General features: G+C 53.0%; 1 protein-coding gene across 1 annotated transcript; it reads right to left on the minus strand.

Moving 5' to 3' along the window:
• Positions 1-9,290: 9,290 nt before the first annotated feature.
• On the minus strand, positions 9,291-10,533 carry LOC133931250 (chitinase 1-like). The gene has a single exon (XM_062378099.1). It carries the CDS (start codon positions 10,474-10,476, stop codon positions 9,505-9,507), a length of 972 nt encoding a protein of 323 aa, XP_062234083.1. The 5' UTR covers positions 10,477-10,533; the 3' UTR covers positions 9,291-9,504.
• Positions 10,534-14,298: the final 3,765 nt, after the last annotated feature.

Consider the following 14,298-nt stretch of genomic DNA (forward strand, 5'->3'; position numbering starts at 1 on the left):
CATCTCACCGGGCAGATTAGAATACGAGGGCCCCCGAGGATGACTCGGGAACAAAGTACTATTGAACACAAATTCATCTGAATTTAATCACTCACTAGAGAGCCGTCGGCCCTTCGGCCGGCCGATCCAGGAGGAACGTGCGCTCCGAGCTCGGGGTGCCCGGGGGCTTGGTTCCTTCAGCCGGGGTGCCCGAGCGTCAAGGGGCACGCGAGAAGCCCGGGGTCGGGTGATCTTGACCACTCATGCCTAAGCGGTAGGACCACCCGAGGACCCTTGGGGCCGATCAGCAACCTGGGCATCGAGGCCCTCGCAGTCGAGCTGCTTTTGCTTTGATTGTCGACCTGTGACATAAGAGGGAATAGGGAATTTCTTTGCTTGGTGCGCTCTGTCAGTGCGGTACTTGTTATAGACTGCCCTCGTTTTCGACCCGAGATCTCTTGAATACCCAGACCGGCGAACAAGAGCAGGCAGAGGCATAACCCAGAGGTCCTATGGTTCGGTGGCGCCCAGGTATGACAGACCAGACCGAGCACCGACAGCCCGCCCCTGGGGCCTGAGCTCCGGACTACTCGAGCGGCTCGAGCGATAGGATTACCCAGAGCGCCCAGGGACTCGGTAGTGCCCGGAGATCAGCCAGGACACCGAACACCACAGCCTACCACATCGGACGTAAGCCAGCGGCGGTTGCTCGCGCGCATACCGATCGGGATTCTTTTATCAGCGGGGAAAAAGAGATAGCGAACTTTTCTCGCACAACCGAGCATCTCACCAGATAGATTAAACATACGAAATCCAGAAAAGCGAAATGGTTGCATATTAACATTTTCACTGAATTGACAATTTTTACAAGGTTGGGTGACTTACCCAGCTATTGGTAGCCCCCGGTTAACCTGGGGCGGGGGTGAAGCCCCCGGCCTGGTTGACCTGAGCCGCGAGCATGGCCATCTACGGGTAGAACCTACGCAGGTGCTCGATATTCCACGGGTTGGGAAGCGGTCGCCCGTCTTCTGCCGCCAGCCTGAAAGAACCTTCTCGCGGGACCCCGATCACAGTGAAGGGACCTTCCCACATAGGGGATAGCTTATTCTTTCCTTCGCGCGACTGGACGCGTCGGAGAACTAGATCCCCCACCTCAAAGGATCGTGCCCGGACGTGGCGTTGGTGGTAGTGCCGCAAACTTTGCTGGTACCGAGCCGCCCGGACGGCGGCACACCGCCGGCGTACTTCCAGGTAGTCGACGTCGTCGCGCCTTTGCTGCTCTTGCTCACCCTCAGAATATGCATGCACCCGAGGGGAGCTTTGAGTGAGCTCGGAGGGGAGGACCGCCTCAGCACCGTAGACGAGGAAGAATGGAGTCTCCCCGGTGGCGCGGCTTGGCGTGGTCCGATTAGCCCATAGCACGGCGGGCAGCTCGTCTGCCCATCCCTTCCCGTGTTTTGCGAGCACGTCATAGGTCCGGGTTTTGAGGCCCTTCAGTATCTCCGCGTTGGCGCACTCGACTTGCCCGTTACTCCGAGGATGAGTGACAGAGGCGAAGTAGAGCTTGATGCCGAGGTCTTCGCAGTAGTCCCCAAACAAGGCACTCGTGAACTGGGTGCCGTTGTCGGTGATGATCCGGTTCGAGACGCCAAAGCGACTGGTGATGCCGCGGATAAACTGGAGCGCCGTGTTCTTGGTCACCTTGATGACTGAGACCGCCTCCGACCACTTGGTGAACTTGTCGATGGCGACGTAGAGGTACTCATAGCCCCCGATTGCTCGGGAGAATAGACCCAGAATGTCCAACCCCCAGACCGCAAAAGGCCAAGACAGGGGAATGGTGTGCAGAGCCTGAGCTGGCTGGTGAATCTGCTTTGCGTGGAACTGGCACGCCCTGCAGCGCCGAACCAGCTCGGAAGCATCCTAGAGAGCTGTAGGCCAGTAGAAACCTTGCCGGAAGGCCTTCCCGACCAGCGTGCGGAACGATGAATGGCCACCGCACTCGCCCTCGTGGATCTCAGCGAGAAGCTCGCCGCCCTCTTCCCGAGAGATGCATTTCAGGAGGACGCCTCCTGCGCTACGCCGGTAGAGATCCCCATCTACTATGGCATAGCGTTTGGACTGCCGAGCAACTCTTTCGGCAGACGCCTCATCCCCGGGAAGGGACTTTTCCTTCAAGTACCCTCGGATGTCGGACATCCACGAGGCATCTTGAGAACATTCAGCAAGTGCAGTACACTCGCCGGACGGTGACACCCTGACGGGGCTTCCCACTGAGGGCACCACCGGGGTCCCCTGAATTGAGTTAGAGGTTTCCCCTTCGTCCTGTTCGGCAGGCAGGACGGAAGGCCGTGTGAGTCTTTCTTCAAAGACTCTGGCAGGGACGTGCGCACGGGAGGAGGCCAGGCGCGAGAGCTCGTCGGCCAGGGCGTTGTCGCGGCGAGGGATGTACCGCAACTCAAGGCCATCGAAGCGCCTCTCCAGCTTCCTGAATGCTGCCACATACGCCGCCATTTGGGGATCCGTGCACTAGTACTCTTTGGACACCTGGTTGACCACCAGCTGGGAGTCTCCCTTGACCAGGAGGCGACGAATCCCGAGGCCCACCACGGCTCGGAGGCCGGCGTCGAGACCTTCATATTCCGCCATGTTGTTGGATGCACGGAACTGCAGCTGCACAACGTACCGGAGTTCTTCACCCGTTGGGGGAGGTGAGAACCACTCCGGCCCCCGCGCCTTTCAGCATGAGGGAACCGTCAAAGTGCATGACCCAGTATCCGGGCGCGTCGTGCCTCGGGGACGGGTGTCCACTCTGCCACGATGTCAGAGAGCGCCTGGCTTTTGATCGCCTGGCGACTGACAAAGTGCAGGTCGAACTCCGTCAGCTCCACCGCCCACTTGACAACTCGCCCGGTGCCTTCTCGGTTCTGGAGGATGGGTCCTAGTGGATACGTGGTAACCACCGAGACCTTGTGTGCTTGAAAGTAATGGCGCAGCTTCTGGGAAGCGATGAGCATGGCGTAGAGCAGCTTCTGAGCCTGGGGATACCTTGCTTTGGCCTCCCGGAGGACTTCACTGACGAAGTACACCGGTCGTTGTACCCGGCAGGCCCGGGCGGCGGCTTCACCCGAGGGGCTGTTACAGCCCCCAGGCTCGGCGGCGTGGTCGGGGTTGGCCGGGTGCCCGGGCTCGACTCCCTGGTCGGGAGGAGCAGAGTGCTCGGACTCGACCCCTTGCTCAGGGGGAGCCAAGTGCTCGGGCTCGACCCCCTCCTCGGGGGAGCCGCGAGGACGGGTGAGTGCTCGGGGGCCATCGGGAGCTGGGACCCAGCACCTGGGCCCGCGCACTCGTCACGCTCCACCACCAGCACCATGCTCACGACCTGAGGAGTGGTCAAGACGTAGAGCAGTAGGGGCTCGCCTTCGGAGGGAGCCACTAGCACGGGTGGTGAGGTGAGGTACTTCTTCAGATCGCGGAGGGCCTGCTCGGCCTCCGGCGTCCAGTCGAAACGACCAGTCTTCTTCAGAAGCTTGAAGAGGGGGAGCCCTCGCTCCCTGAGCTTGGAGATGAAGCGCCCGAGGGCCGCCATGCAGCCGGTGAGACGCTGGACCTCCTTGAGTCGACTCGGGGGTCACATCTGCTCGATGGCCCGGATCTTCTCTGGGTTGGCCTCGATTCCTCGGCTGGAAACCAAGAAACCGAGGAGCTTGCCCGCGGGTACCCCGAAGACACACTTCTCGGGGTTGAGCTTTAGGCGGGTAGTGCGGAGACTATTGAAAGTCTTGGCAAAGTTCTCGAGCAGGGTGGCGCGGTCTCGGGACTTGACCACGAGATTGTCGATGTAGGCCTCGACGTTGCGGCCAACCTGCGAATCAAGGGTAATGCGGATGGCGCGCTGGAAAGAAGACCCAGCATTGCGCAAACCAAAAGGCATTAATGTATAACAGTAAGTCCCCACCGGGGTGGTAAAAGCAGTTTTTTCTTCATCCTCAACGGCCATGCGGATCTGGTGATACCCAGAGTTTGCATCTAAAAAACATAAAAGATCGCATCCCGCGGTTGCATCTATAATTTGATCAATGCGAGGCAAGGGAAAAGGATCTTTAGGGCAAGCCTTATTTAGGTCGGTGTAGTCCACACACATGCGGAGCTTGCCGTTGGCCTTCGGGACGATGACTGGATTTGCCAGCCAATCGGGGTGGAGGACCTCTAGGATAAATTCGGCGTCAAGGAGCTTGCTGACCTGTTCCTGGATGAACTCCTGGCGCTCAGGCGCCTGCTGCCGGACCTTCTGCTTCACCGGGCGGGCGTTCGGGCGCACCGCCAAGTGATGCTCGATCACCTCCTTGGGGATCCCAGGCATGTTGGACGGTTGCCATGCAAACACGTCTGCGTTAGCCCGGACGAAGGCGACGAGCGCGCTTTCCTATTTGCTGCCCAGGTCACCGCCGATCCGGACGACCTGGGTAGCGCCTTCGCCCACCACGACCTCCTTCGTAGGAACAGAGGCGTCGGCGGCGAGTCGGGGTTTGGATGAAGAGGGTCCCGGGCCCCCTGTGCAGCCTTCAACTTCGGCCTCGTCTGAGACCAAAGCCATGTACATCTGTTCAGCGCAGGAAACAGCGCTGCTGGAATCGGCAGTCACGGAGATGGAGCCTGCTGGGCCCGGCATCTTAACCGTGAGATATGCATAATGGGCGTCCATCATGAATTTGGCGAGCGCCGGGCGCCCGAGGATGGCATTGTAGGGGAGGGGGAGCTCCGCGACGTCGAAGAGGACGTTCTCCGTGCAGAAGTTGTCCCGACTCCCGAAGGTCACGGGTAGCTCGACCTGCCCGAGGGGTAGGGAGTGCCCGGGCGTCACTCCGCAGAATGGAAGCGACAACTTTAGGCGCCGGGAGGGCACCTGCAACTTTTTGAAGGCCTCCTTGGATAGGAGGTTGAGGCCAGCACCCCCATCGATCAGCACTTTGCCGACCTTGACATTGCAGATGGTGGGGGACACTACCAGGGGTAGTCGCCCCACGGCTGCAGTACTCGCGGGGTGATCGGCCATGCTGAACGTGATCGGGGCGTCCGACCACCTCAGGGGCCTGGCGGCCTCCTCGCTCGGGGTTGCCGAGCACACCTCGCGCCGCATGACCTTGATGCCACGGCGCGAGGAAGGCGTGTAGGCGCCTCCATCGATGAAGGCAACGGTATGCTCGGGCTCCTGGAAGCCGAGCTCGATGTTGCCGGGGGCGGCCTCAGCATCGCCTCCCCCACGGAACTCATCGCGCTCCCTCTGGCGTTGCTCGATGAGACCTTTGACCGTACGACACTCCGTGAGATCGTGCCATCTGGTCTGGTGTATGGGGCACCATTTGCCTGGCTCGGGCCCCGCGGGAGCTGGGGTCCTCGCTGGAGCAGGGGCCCAGTCGGGTGCCGGGGCTCTTGCGGGAGCCAGTGCCCTAGCTGGTGCCGGGGCCCTCGCAGGGGCCGGGGCCCGAGGAGGGGCCCTCGTCTTCTTCGTTGGTTGCGGCACAGTCGACTGCTTGGGCTTGTTCTTTCCTTCTTCGTTGGTTGCGGCACGGTCGAACGCTTGGGCTTGTTCGTCTCTTCTTCGTTGGTTGTGGCACGGTCGAACGCTTGGGCTTGTTCGTCTCCTCTTCGTTGGTTGCGGCACGGTCGATCGCTTGGGCTTGTTCGTCTCCTTCTCTTTCTCCCTGTGTGCCGACCCCTTAATGCACTCGCCGGCCGCGACATACCCCGAACGGGAAGGAAGGGGCACAAGTTCCAAGACGTCATGACTGAGAAAGGCGTCATCATTTCCTCTGGGCGAAGTGACTGGGGCGGTCAAAAAACGCGGCGCGCGTCTGGTCACTTGTCACTGTGGACGCCCTGGCAACGGGCGCCGTTGAGAGGGCCCACCGGGCAGCCCCAGAGCCACCCGGCGTGCCCGCCCTGTCTTGTTCCTCTGCCACGGCAGGGCGGCAGGCGGAACGCCTTGATACTGGCAACGTTATCCCGAGATACACCGGATAATACGGGACGGGACCCGTGCAATTAATAGCCCCACGCCCCTCTGCCAAAGCATGGCAGGAACTGACGCCGCGGCGGGAGCAGTTGGATATGTCAGGCCACGCGCGCTTATTTAATGCGGCCTTGGACCTCTGACGGGCGGACACCTCATCTGTGGGCCCCTTGGGGGCCTCTCTGGGTCGTCGGGGAACCGAGTGCTCGGGGAGTACTGTTCACCTCATCGGGCATTCTCTTCCGGGAATGCCTATCTTTGTCCGCCCGGCGTGCCCGCTCTGTCTTGTTTCGCTGCCACGAGCAACCCCGAGCACTCTCTCCCGAGCACTCGCTCCCGAGCATTCTCACGCTAGCCCTCGGGGAACCGTGCGCTCGGACACTGCTGCGCGCGGTCCCCGAGCACTCTCTCCCGGAACTTAGCTCTTCTGATCGTCGGGGGACTAGGGTGCTCGGGGATGAGCGGGCACCTCCCCGAGCACTTTCTTCTCGGTACTTGGACTCTGCGGTTCATCGGGGAATTGGGATGCTCGGGGACCAGAGACTGTGGCCCCGAGCACCTTCTCCCGGAACTTAGATTTTCCTCATCCCGCAGGAGGGACCTCGCGGGATGGTGACACGTGGCGGACGGCTGGCCTGGCCTCGGAACTCAAGGACCCCCGGTTCCTGATACCCGACAATATCCATAACATTATTACAACATTTCTAATTTTTTTTTATCTCCAACAGTTATCTTATTTTTACTTTTCATTGCTCCCTTTTCTTTCGCATCCACCACATCTTTATAAACAGTAATAGAGATGATAGATAATCGACAAATAGCTGCATCACTATAGCAGTGGTGATACGGCAGCTGCTAGAGACGTTTGCTGGCTTCCCGGTTGACAAAAAAGACAACATAGTGATGGAGATCAGCATTTGTGGTAGCTGCTAGCTTTCCTGTACTATATTTAAATGTTATGTGCATGCATATTCTCCTCACGGCTGATGAGCTAGCGTACGCCTGCCAAGTCTAACGTAATTGTCTCCACTTCTGGGATTATTCTGTGCATGTTGCTATATACTTCCTCTTATTGTAAATATAGTTCGTTTTAGCCTCCTCAACTATTCTTTAAATATAAGTCATTCTCAAATTTCTATACACTTTTTTCTCTTTTGTTCCCTTCTTGCCCTTGTTTAATAAATGCTATCACTCTCACAAATAAATGAGTTATCTTTTCCAATGCAGAATAAATAAGAGGCAATAAAGTTATTTGATCTACTTTCTTAATTCTTATGTATAAGTCTAAAACGACCTACATTTGCAGTCGGAAGGAGTATCATGCCGATTCCACTAGCTTAGTTGCCGCTTAATTGCCACCAACCAAACCACTCATTGCTTTCTTCGAACTAGGGATGACAACAAGGCGGGACGGGGCTAGAGAGTGCCCCGTTCCCACCTCGTCCCAATGTGGAGCCCCATTCCTGTCCCCGAAACACAGTTCAGGGTCAAAATCGTCCTCGTTCTTATCCTTATCAGATCCTCGATCTCTATCAGGGCCTCGTGGGGGAGGCGCTGCGAGCTATAGTTGTGCTCTACTGGAGATGCTACGGTGTTAGAGGCCGGAGATGGGCTGCATGCTGCTATGCTGGAGGCCGGAGGCGAGCTGTGTGATGCCATGCTGGTTGCTCTGGCGAGCGACGCTCGTGCCCTTGAGGTCGTGCGCCCTGGTGAGCCACGTCCAGTCAAACAACACCCATGCCCTGAAAGCTGTGCGCCCTGGTGAGCGCGCCCTAGTGAGCAGTGCCTGTGCCCTAGAGGCCAAGTGCCCGTGCGCTAGAGGCAGGCTATTGCCTGCTGCCGCGTGCCCCTACCGCTAGCGCCTGCTCACCCCTGGACTCTGGGCCCTCTAGGGGCCAAACGGGGAGAACTACGTCCCCGCCCCCGTCCTGACTTGGACTCGGGGCCTTGCCTTGTGAGCCCTATAGGGAAAAAAACTCGCCCCGTTCCTGCCCTGTTCGGGACAGATCCTTGCCCCTTGAAGAAAATTGTCATCCTTACTTCAAACCATGTATTGCTTTCTTAATTAATAATAATAATTTATTCAAACCACGTATTGTATCTAGTATATTGCACGGGTTTGATTGGAACATTTTCTTCTACAAAGATATTTTTGGTACATGCCTACTATATATCCACATAGCAGCTATTAGGCCCAAATGATGAGTTCATAGCTCCTTCGAATACGATTAATACTGCTAATAATTCTTAAATTATCCAAGATCCAATTACAAGAGCACGTGCATGACAATTAGACCACTAAGTAAACTCATTTCTGGCTGTTCATGCTTCTTTGGATGGATTCCTACTAAATTCTTATAATATTTTATTGCTTAGAAACATGAGAAAAGCACCACAACCTTATCCGGATATCACCCCTCAAAGACCAAGTCTACTCAGACTCGATACTGAGCTCTATTCGTGGTCGTGTTGCAGGACAACATGCCAATAAAACAGGCATAACTCTCTCATACAAAGTCCGTTTTAGACAATCTTTTATACTCTAAAAATCTTACGATGAACGCTTTCCAATGGATATGAGGTTGACCAAATATTTCTTATAGTTTAGTCAGAGTAAAAAATAAGGTGTTGCGCCACCGTTTTAGATCTAGTTGGGTCTTGTAATCGTGTTGGGATTGGAGTTCAGGTTGTGTACACCTCTTTCTATAGCTGCACAATGCTAGATCGACCTCCTCACATATCCCCTATATTTACACAGTAGCCGTCGTAGTTTAGGTTCAGGTTAGCTTAGATTATTCTGTTTTATACAGTTTCGCCGCTTGTTCGGTTTGTAGAACCCCAACTCGAGTACTACATTGTTAATTAGCAATATTCAGATTGCATCTAACTGTTCTTGCTTATGTTCTCGATTCGCTTGTAGGAAAAACCTTCTTAGTGAGGTCAACCGCGTCTTAGCACGGTTGATAACCACAGAGTAGTGGTGTAGTGGTTGTGAGAATTCTCGATCTGTTCTGTTCGGAACCTTTGGATCATCAACATCGAAACTCTACCAATCAACTTATCATATTAATTTTCAAAAAATCAGATAAACACATATCACCAAATATACTAAGGAGTCACAGAAATAGAGCATCATATGATGCATCGTCCATTAGTTGGATCGTATATATCCACATCAGTAATCCATTGTATTTTTGGCATTTGTGAGGCCCACTTGGGACGCGGAAATTGTTCTCAATTCCCACGGGACTTGAGCTGTTTGCTACAAAATTTCCATGAAATTCCTGTGTTCCAAATATGCCCAAAAACGTGACAGGATATCTTAATTAATAAGCATCTTTTTTATTGTATATATCCCATAACATAATGCATTATTTCTGCACGAGTCTTTTATTTCGTAAGTTTCTGTCGGACCAGCAGATCCATTATTAGTGTATTTGATGACCCGAGCTTATCTGTCTCTGTAATAGCTGGGTAGAGAGCTCTTATTACAGTGAACTAACTGGAATTGATCAGCTGAAGGGCCTCTGGTTGTAGCAGTCCAGGTTGGCGCCGTAGCTGACCCCGAGGATGTCGCAGTAGCGCTTGTAGAACCCGATCCGGTCGGCGACGCGGTTGTCGGCGCCGTGGCCGCACTCGAGGCCGCCGTTGATGATGTTGGTGATGACGCCGTACCCTGGCACCCTCCCCGCTGCCTGGTCGGCGCCCGAGGGGCTCCACTGGCCCGTGATGACGGCGTGGCACGACGGCTTGGGCGACTGAGCCGTCATCCAGAACCAGATGGCCGTCTTGAAGGAGATCACAGGGTCCGTGGCCACCAGGTCCGGGTTGTTGAGCAGGTCCACGCCGATCGCCTGCCCCGCCGGGCCGTAGTTGTAGTTCCAGGAGATCTGGATGGGTCCGCGGCCGTAGTACTTCTTGCCGGCGGCGCAGGGGTACTGGCTGCTCGCCTGGCAGTAGTCGGAGGTGGCGCCGTTCTCCTGCTTGAAGCAGTAGCCCCACGAGTAGGGGCCATCGGGCGCCGTCGCCCACCCGCCCGTCGTCTCGTGCGACGTCTGCGCCAGGAAGGCCGCGATCTCGCGCTTCTGGGTGTCCGCGTCGCCCGTGGTGCCGAAGCCGTCGAAGGAGCCCGCGGCGGCGATGAAGGCGTCGTACGTGTAGAACCCCCTGGCCGGGCACGCCCCGTCGTTGCGGTGCAGCAGCATCTGGTCGAACAGGGAGCTTGACACGATGGACGCCACGCCGCCGCCGCTGCCGCCTCCGCCGCTGCCGCCTCCTCCTCCGCCGCCTCCTCCGCAGCCGCTGCACTGGCTCTGGCAGCCGTTGCCGCAGTAGTCGGAGGTGGAGCCGCACCAGCCGAATTTGCTGCAGCAGAGGCAGTTGGGGCAGAGCGCCCCGCCGGCCTGCGAGCCGCACTGCTCGGCGCGCGCAGCCACGGCGAAGGCCGTGGCCAGAATGGCCGCTAAGGCCAGTGCTCTCGTCATGGCAAGCAACTAGCTAGCTTGCTCAGTCACTAGGTAGACGTGTAGTAAGTAGTGCAGTCGCACTGGTGGTGTGTGCAAGGAGAGATGAGCGAGCATGTCCTTATATAGATAGAGTATTGGAGCAGCGTGTACGTGTCCAACTTGACACGATGCATGTATCGATATCGCTTCTCCATTTCATAGTCCACTCTAGGAATAATAGTCGTACTGGATTCATCTCATCTTACTGATGACCGGGTTGCTCATAACGAAGCCAAGTCATGGATGCATATTAATTGCCATAATTCATGCATGCAGCACGTACGTACGGCTGTTGCCGGATTTGATTTAGCTTCCGCTGACCTGAAGCACAAATCTGAACCACACAATTCATTTCTTATTTTATTAGAAGCTAGAACTGGTTTAGACAAATTTTTATAGTTTCTGAGTGATAATGTTTTGAGAGGTATTACATATATTATATATTTAATCTATATCAAAAATTAATTCAAAAGTAACTTTTTTATAAGCAGCTTTAAAAAAAATCTTAGTCCAACCAAACATGTATTTAAGCTAGAATATATATATATATATATATATATATATAGTACATGGATACAATGTTTATTGGCTAACCACATGTCAAAGTTTAGCCAGTGGTGGATCTAGTCGGGCAAAGTAGTTAGGACGAACTTTAATATGAGATTAAAGAAAAGTATCTTAATTAAGATAATAATTAAGTGAAGCGAACAAGTCCCTAATAATTAAGTGAAGCTAACAAAATCCTTAATACCTTTTTATTCTATACGAGTAGTTGTAGGAGCAAGAGTGGTCGAGTGGGGATTACTGTTTCATTTTCTGCATCACGTCTATCACCAACTCCACTCTCTCACTCGTACTTCGGGTATCCAAAGATATTGGTTTGAAAAATCTCTTTACTATTGATGTCTTGATGATCTAATAATTGATATCCTACAAAACACACAACACACGGTAAGAAATCTCTTCATTCATTGCACAATGCAAATTGCATATTTTGCACTTGCACAAAGCAAAGAGTTCTCAATTGCTCATCACCAGTACCTCAAATCCTGAATCTGAATGCCTCACACAGTCACACACACACACTCTAACACAGACAACTCAACTGGACAAGCAAAATCAGTTTGATAGCTAACCAATTTAGTACCTTACCTCAAATGAATTTGTGGCTCGCGGTGGCAGCCAGTGCCGGAGTGGCGGAGTGCCCTATGCAGCAATGCCACTTCACAATCCAAGTCAATTTATAGTCTATGACCAAAGCCTGAAAATGTTATGCAAATCATCAGGTACGACATATAAATGAAAGAAAATAGGTGTTGATGCATATATCTTCAAACCTGTAACAGCTTAAAAGGTACTAAAACACGCAAGGGTGTCTCATTTAGCAGTTTTGGAGAACTGATATCAAAAGGCTTAAGCAGTTGAGCTAGCTAGAAAAAGATTGCCAATATACTACTTCAAAATTGCATGTTGTTGTTTTCGGGGAAAAAATACTGTATGCTATCCTAATGCTCCATTAATTCGAGATAATTTGTGGAAATGGACAAAGTAGGCACCTTTCTAAGCGGGAGGCCGGGAGCAAGTTGAGAAGCCCCACGAAGCTAATGGCGAGAAGGAATCCGGCCATCCACCCGACGTCCCGATGTTGGGCTCCTTGTAGCTCCCTGGAGGCTGTGCCGCTATGCGGCTGTGTGGGCCGGCCGAAGCCAATGGCGTCCTTGACAGTTGACTCCTTGCTCCTTGCCCGCAGGCCACCGCCTTCAGGAGCCCGAGAGTTACGGTTGGCAGGGGCTAATTGGAGTTGTGGTGAAGATTAGGAGTCTGATTTGGGGGAAACGGGAAATGGCGAAGAGGAAGCAATCCAACTGGGCCAATTGGAATCCAATTGGGTCACTGGTCCGTGCAGATGGAAAGATGCGGGTGTTGACCTCACAGCCCAACTGCCCAAAGCCCCAAATGGGTCTTCTTCTTCCTAGGTTCCTCACAGCGACATAGCCTCACGCAGTCACGCTGTCGAAAATCGATGAATCCTCTGAAAATCCATAAGGGGGAGGGGGAGTCCGCCGTCGGGGAGCTCGGGCGGCCGCTCAGACTCGCCCAAGCGGTGGATCCGCCCCTGAGTTTAGCCCAAGCTAAACTTTAGTGAAGGCCACTGATCTAGATCTCGTCACTTCTTTTACTCTCATTCTTTCCAAGCTAGCTCACGAAGTCTGAAGCTATCTCACATTCTCATTCCCATCCTCTCCTCAAATAAAAGCAATCTTGCCAGCTGGGTCAGCCTTCGTTATTAATAGAAGACAAAAGCATAATCTCAAGTGCTTCTACTTAATCCACCTCTAATAGTCTAATTTCATCTATTTACAACAATTCTACTCAAAACACATAAAATCATTTCATAGGTAGTACATTATATGTTCTTGTTTTTTTTTCCTTCTCTCCCGTTCTAGAATTGTTTCATGGGGCCTACTAATATTTACCAACAACTAGAATGTAAGTAATTATTCAGTTTGTATTCTTGTGATGTATTCGGCATTACTTCTAATTTTGACACAAGAAATTTGTTATTGCTTGTGTTCAAATATAGGGCCTCAGGGATTAAAAATGTGCTAAAATTTCATAAATTTGGGATTTCGAAGGGGAACAAAATATATAATTCCGAAATTTTCTTTCACTGACATATAGAAAGCATAGAGCGGATGGCGAAAAATGACCGAAATTTCAACAAATTTTCACGAATTTTAGTTTTTTTCACGGTAAAGAAAAAAACTGTAAAAGAAAATTGAAATCCCTGAGGCCTCTAATTTTGTTTCACCCTGGACCTCAAAAAGGTCAGGACCGGCCCTGCTTGTGCGATTATATTACTGCAAACTTGGATACCTAAGAAAGCTACTTTTAGTGATCGAGATGAGTTGCGGAAGGCCACACGCCACACCACATACCGTTACCCGCGCGATTCACGTGGAACTAGGCTGGAAAAATCATCTCGATCAGTTGGGGCTAGCTAGCTGCTCAAATTTGTCTCGATCGTCTCTTCCATCCAGATCCAGCTACTCAGTCTTTGCATGCGTACTGCAGCAAGTCGTCGTCGTACGTATACCAGTTGCTTTGATTTGACGATGGATATATATCATCGATCAAACTTCGCGGCCGGCCGGCTACGTACGCAGAAGTCAGTTGCTACGAAGGTTTTGCTTCCAGAGATATATTGAGCCACGTTGTCATCCATCACTTGGCTGGATTAGTCTTTGATGCTACGGAACGTAAGACTACTTCATTAATACGTACACAATAGTACTGTACCACCACATGCTTTTCACTGGGAATTGAAGAAATATATAGGCTCTTGAATGAACCATGTGAGGCAAGGAGCGTGGCTAAGTAGACCCAATGCTACCGTTGACGACAATGGAAGGAAAAAAAAGAGAGGGGAGTCCCTAAATTTCATGTGCTTGAAATTAGGGGTTTTTCCTATTGATGTTTTGGTCCGTTGGATGACGATCAAGGGTCCATGTGTTGTCTTCAATCTTCCGTCTTCTTCGTCATCTACAACGACTGTTTCTTTCCTTCCTATGCTAGTGTTGTCTAGCTCTCCTGCCTCGCTGTCCTCCACCATCTCTGACCTGTCATCTGTCATTGTGCTAACCACTTCAACACTGTCCATCGACCCTGCGGCCAACGATATCTCACTCTTCGTCTGTTGTTACTGTAGGATCAACCTCCTTCTAAGGCCATCCCTCTAAACCTGTCAGCCTCCGAAACCCCATAACCCTAAAACCCCGTCAGCTAAACTCATCGTTGGCT

Source organism: Phragmites australis, chromosome 10, assembly GCF_958298935.1.
Source record: "Phragmites australis chromosome 10, lpPhrAust1.1, whole genome shotgun sequence".
NCBI classification, from domain to species: Eukaryota; Viridiplantae; Streptophyta; class Magnoliopsida; order Poales; family Poaceae; genus Phragmites; species Phragmites australis.

Bases quoted from the DNA above. Each gene is read 5' to 3' on its own strand.
- LOC133931250 (XM_062378099.1), bottom strand. From the start codon at position 10,476: ATGACGAGAGCACTGGCCTTAGCGGCCATTCTGGCCACGGCCTTCGCC.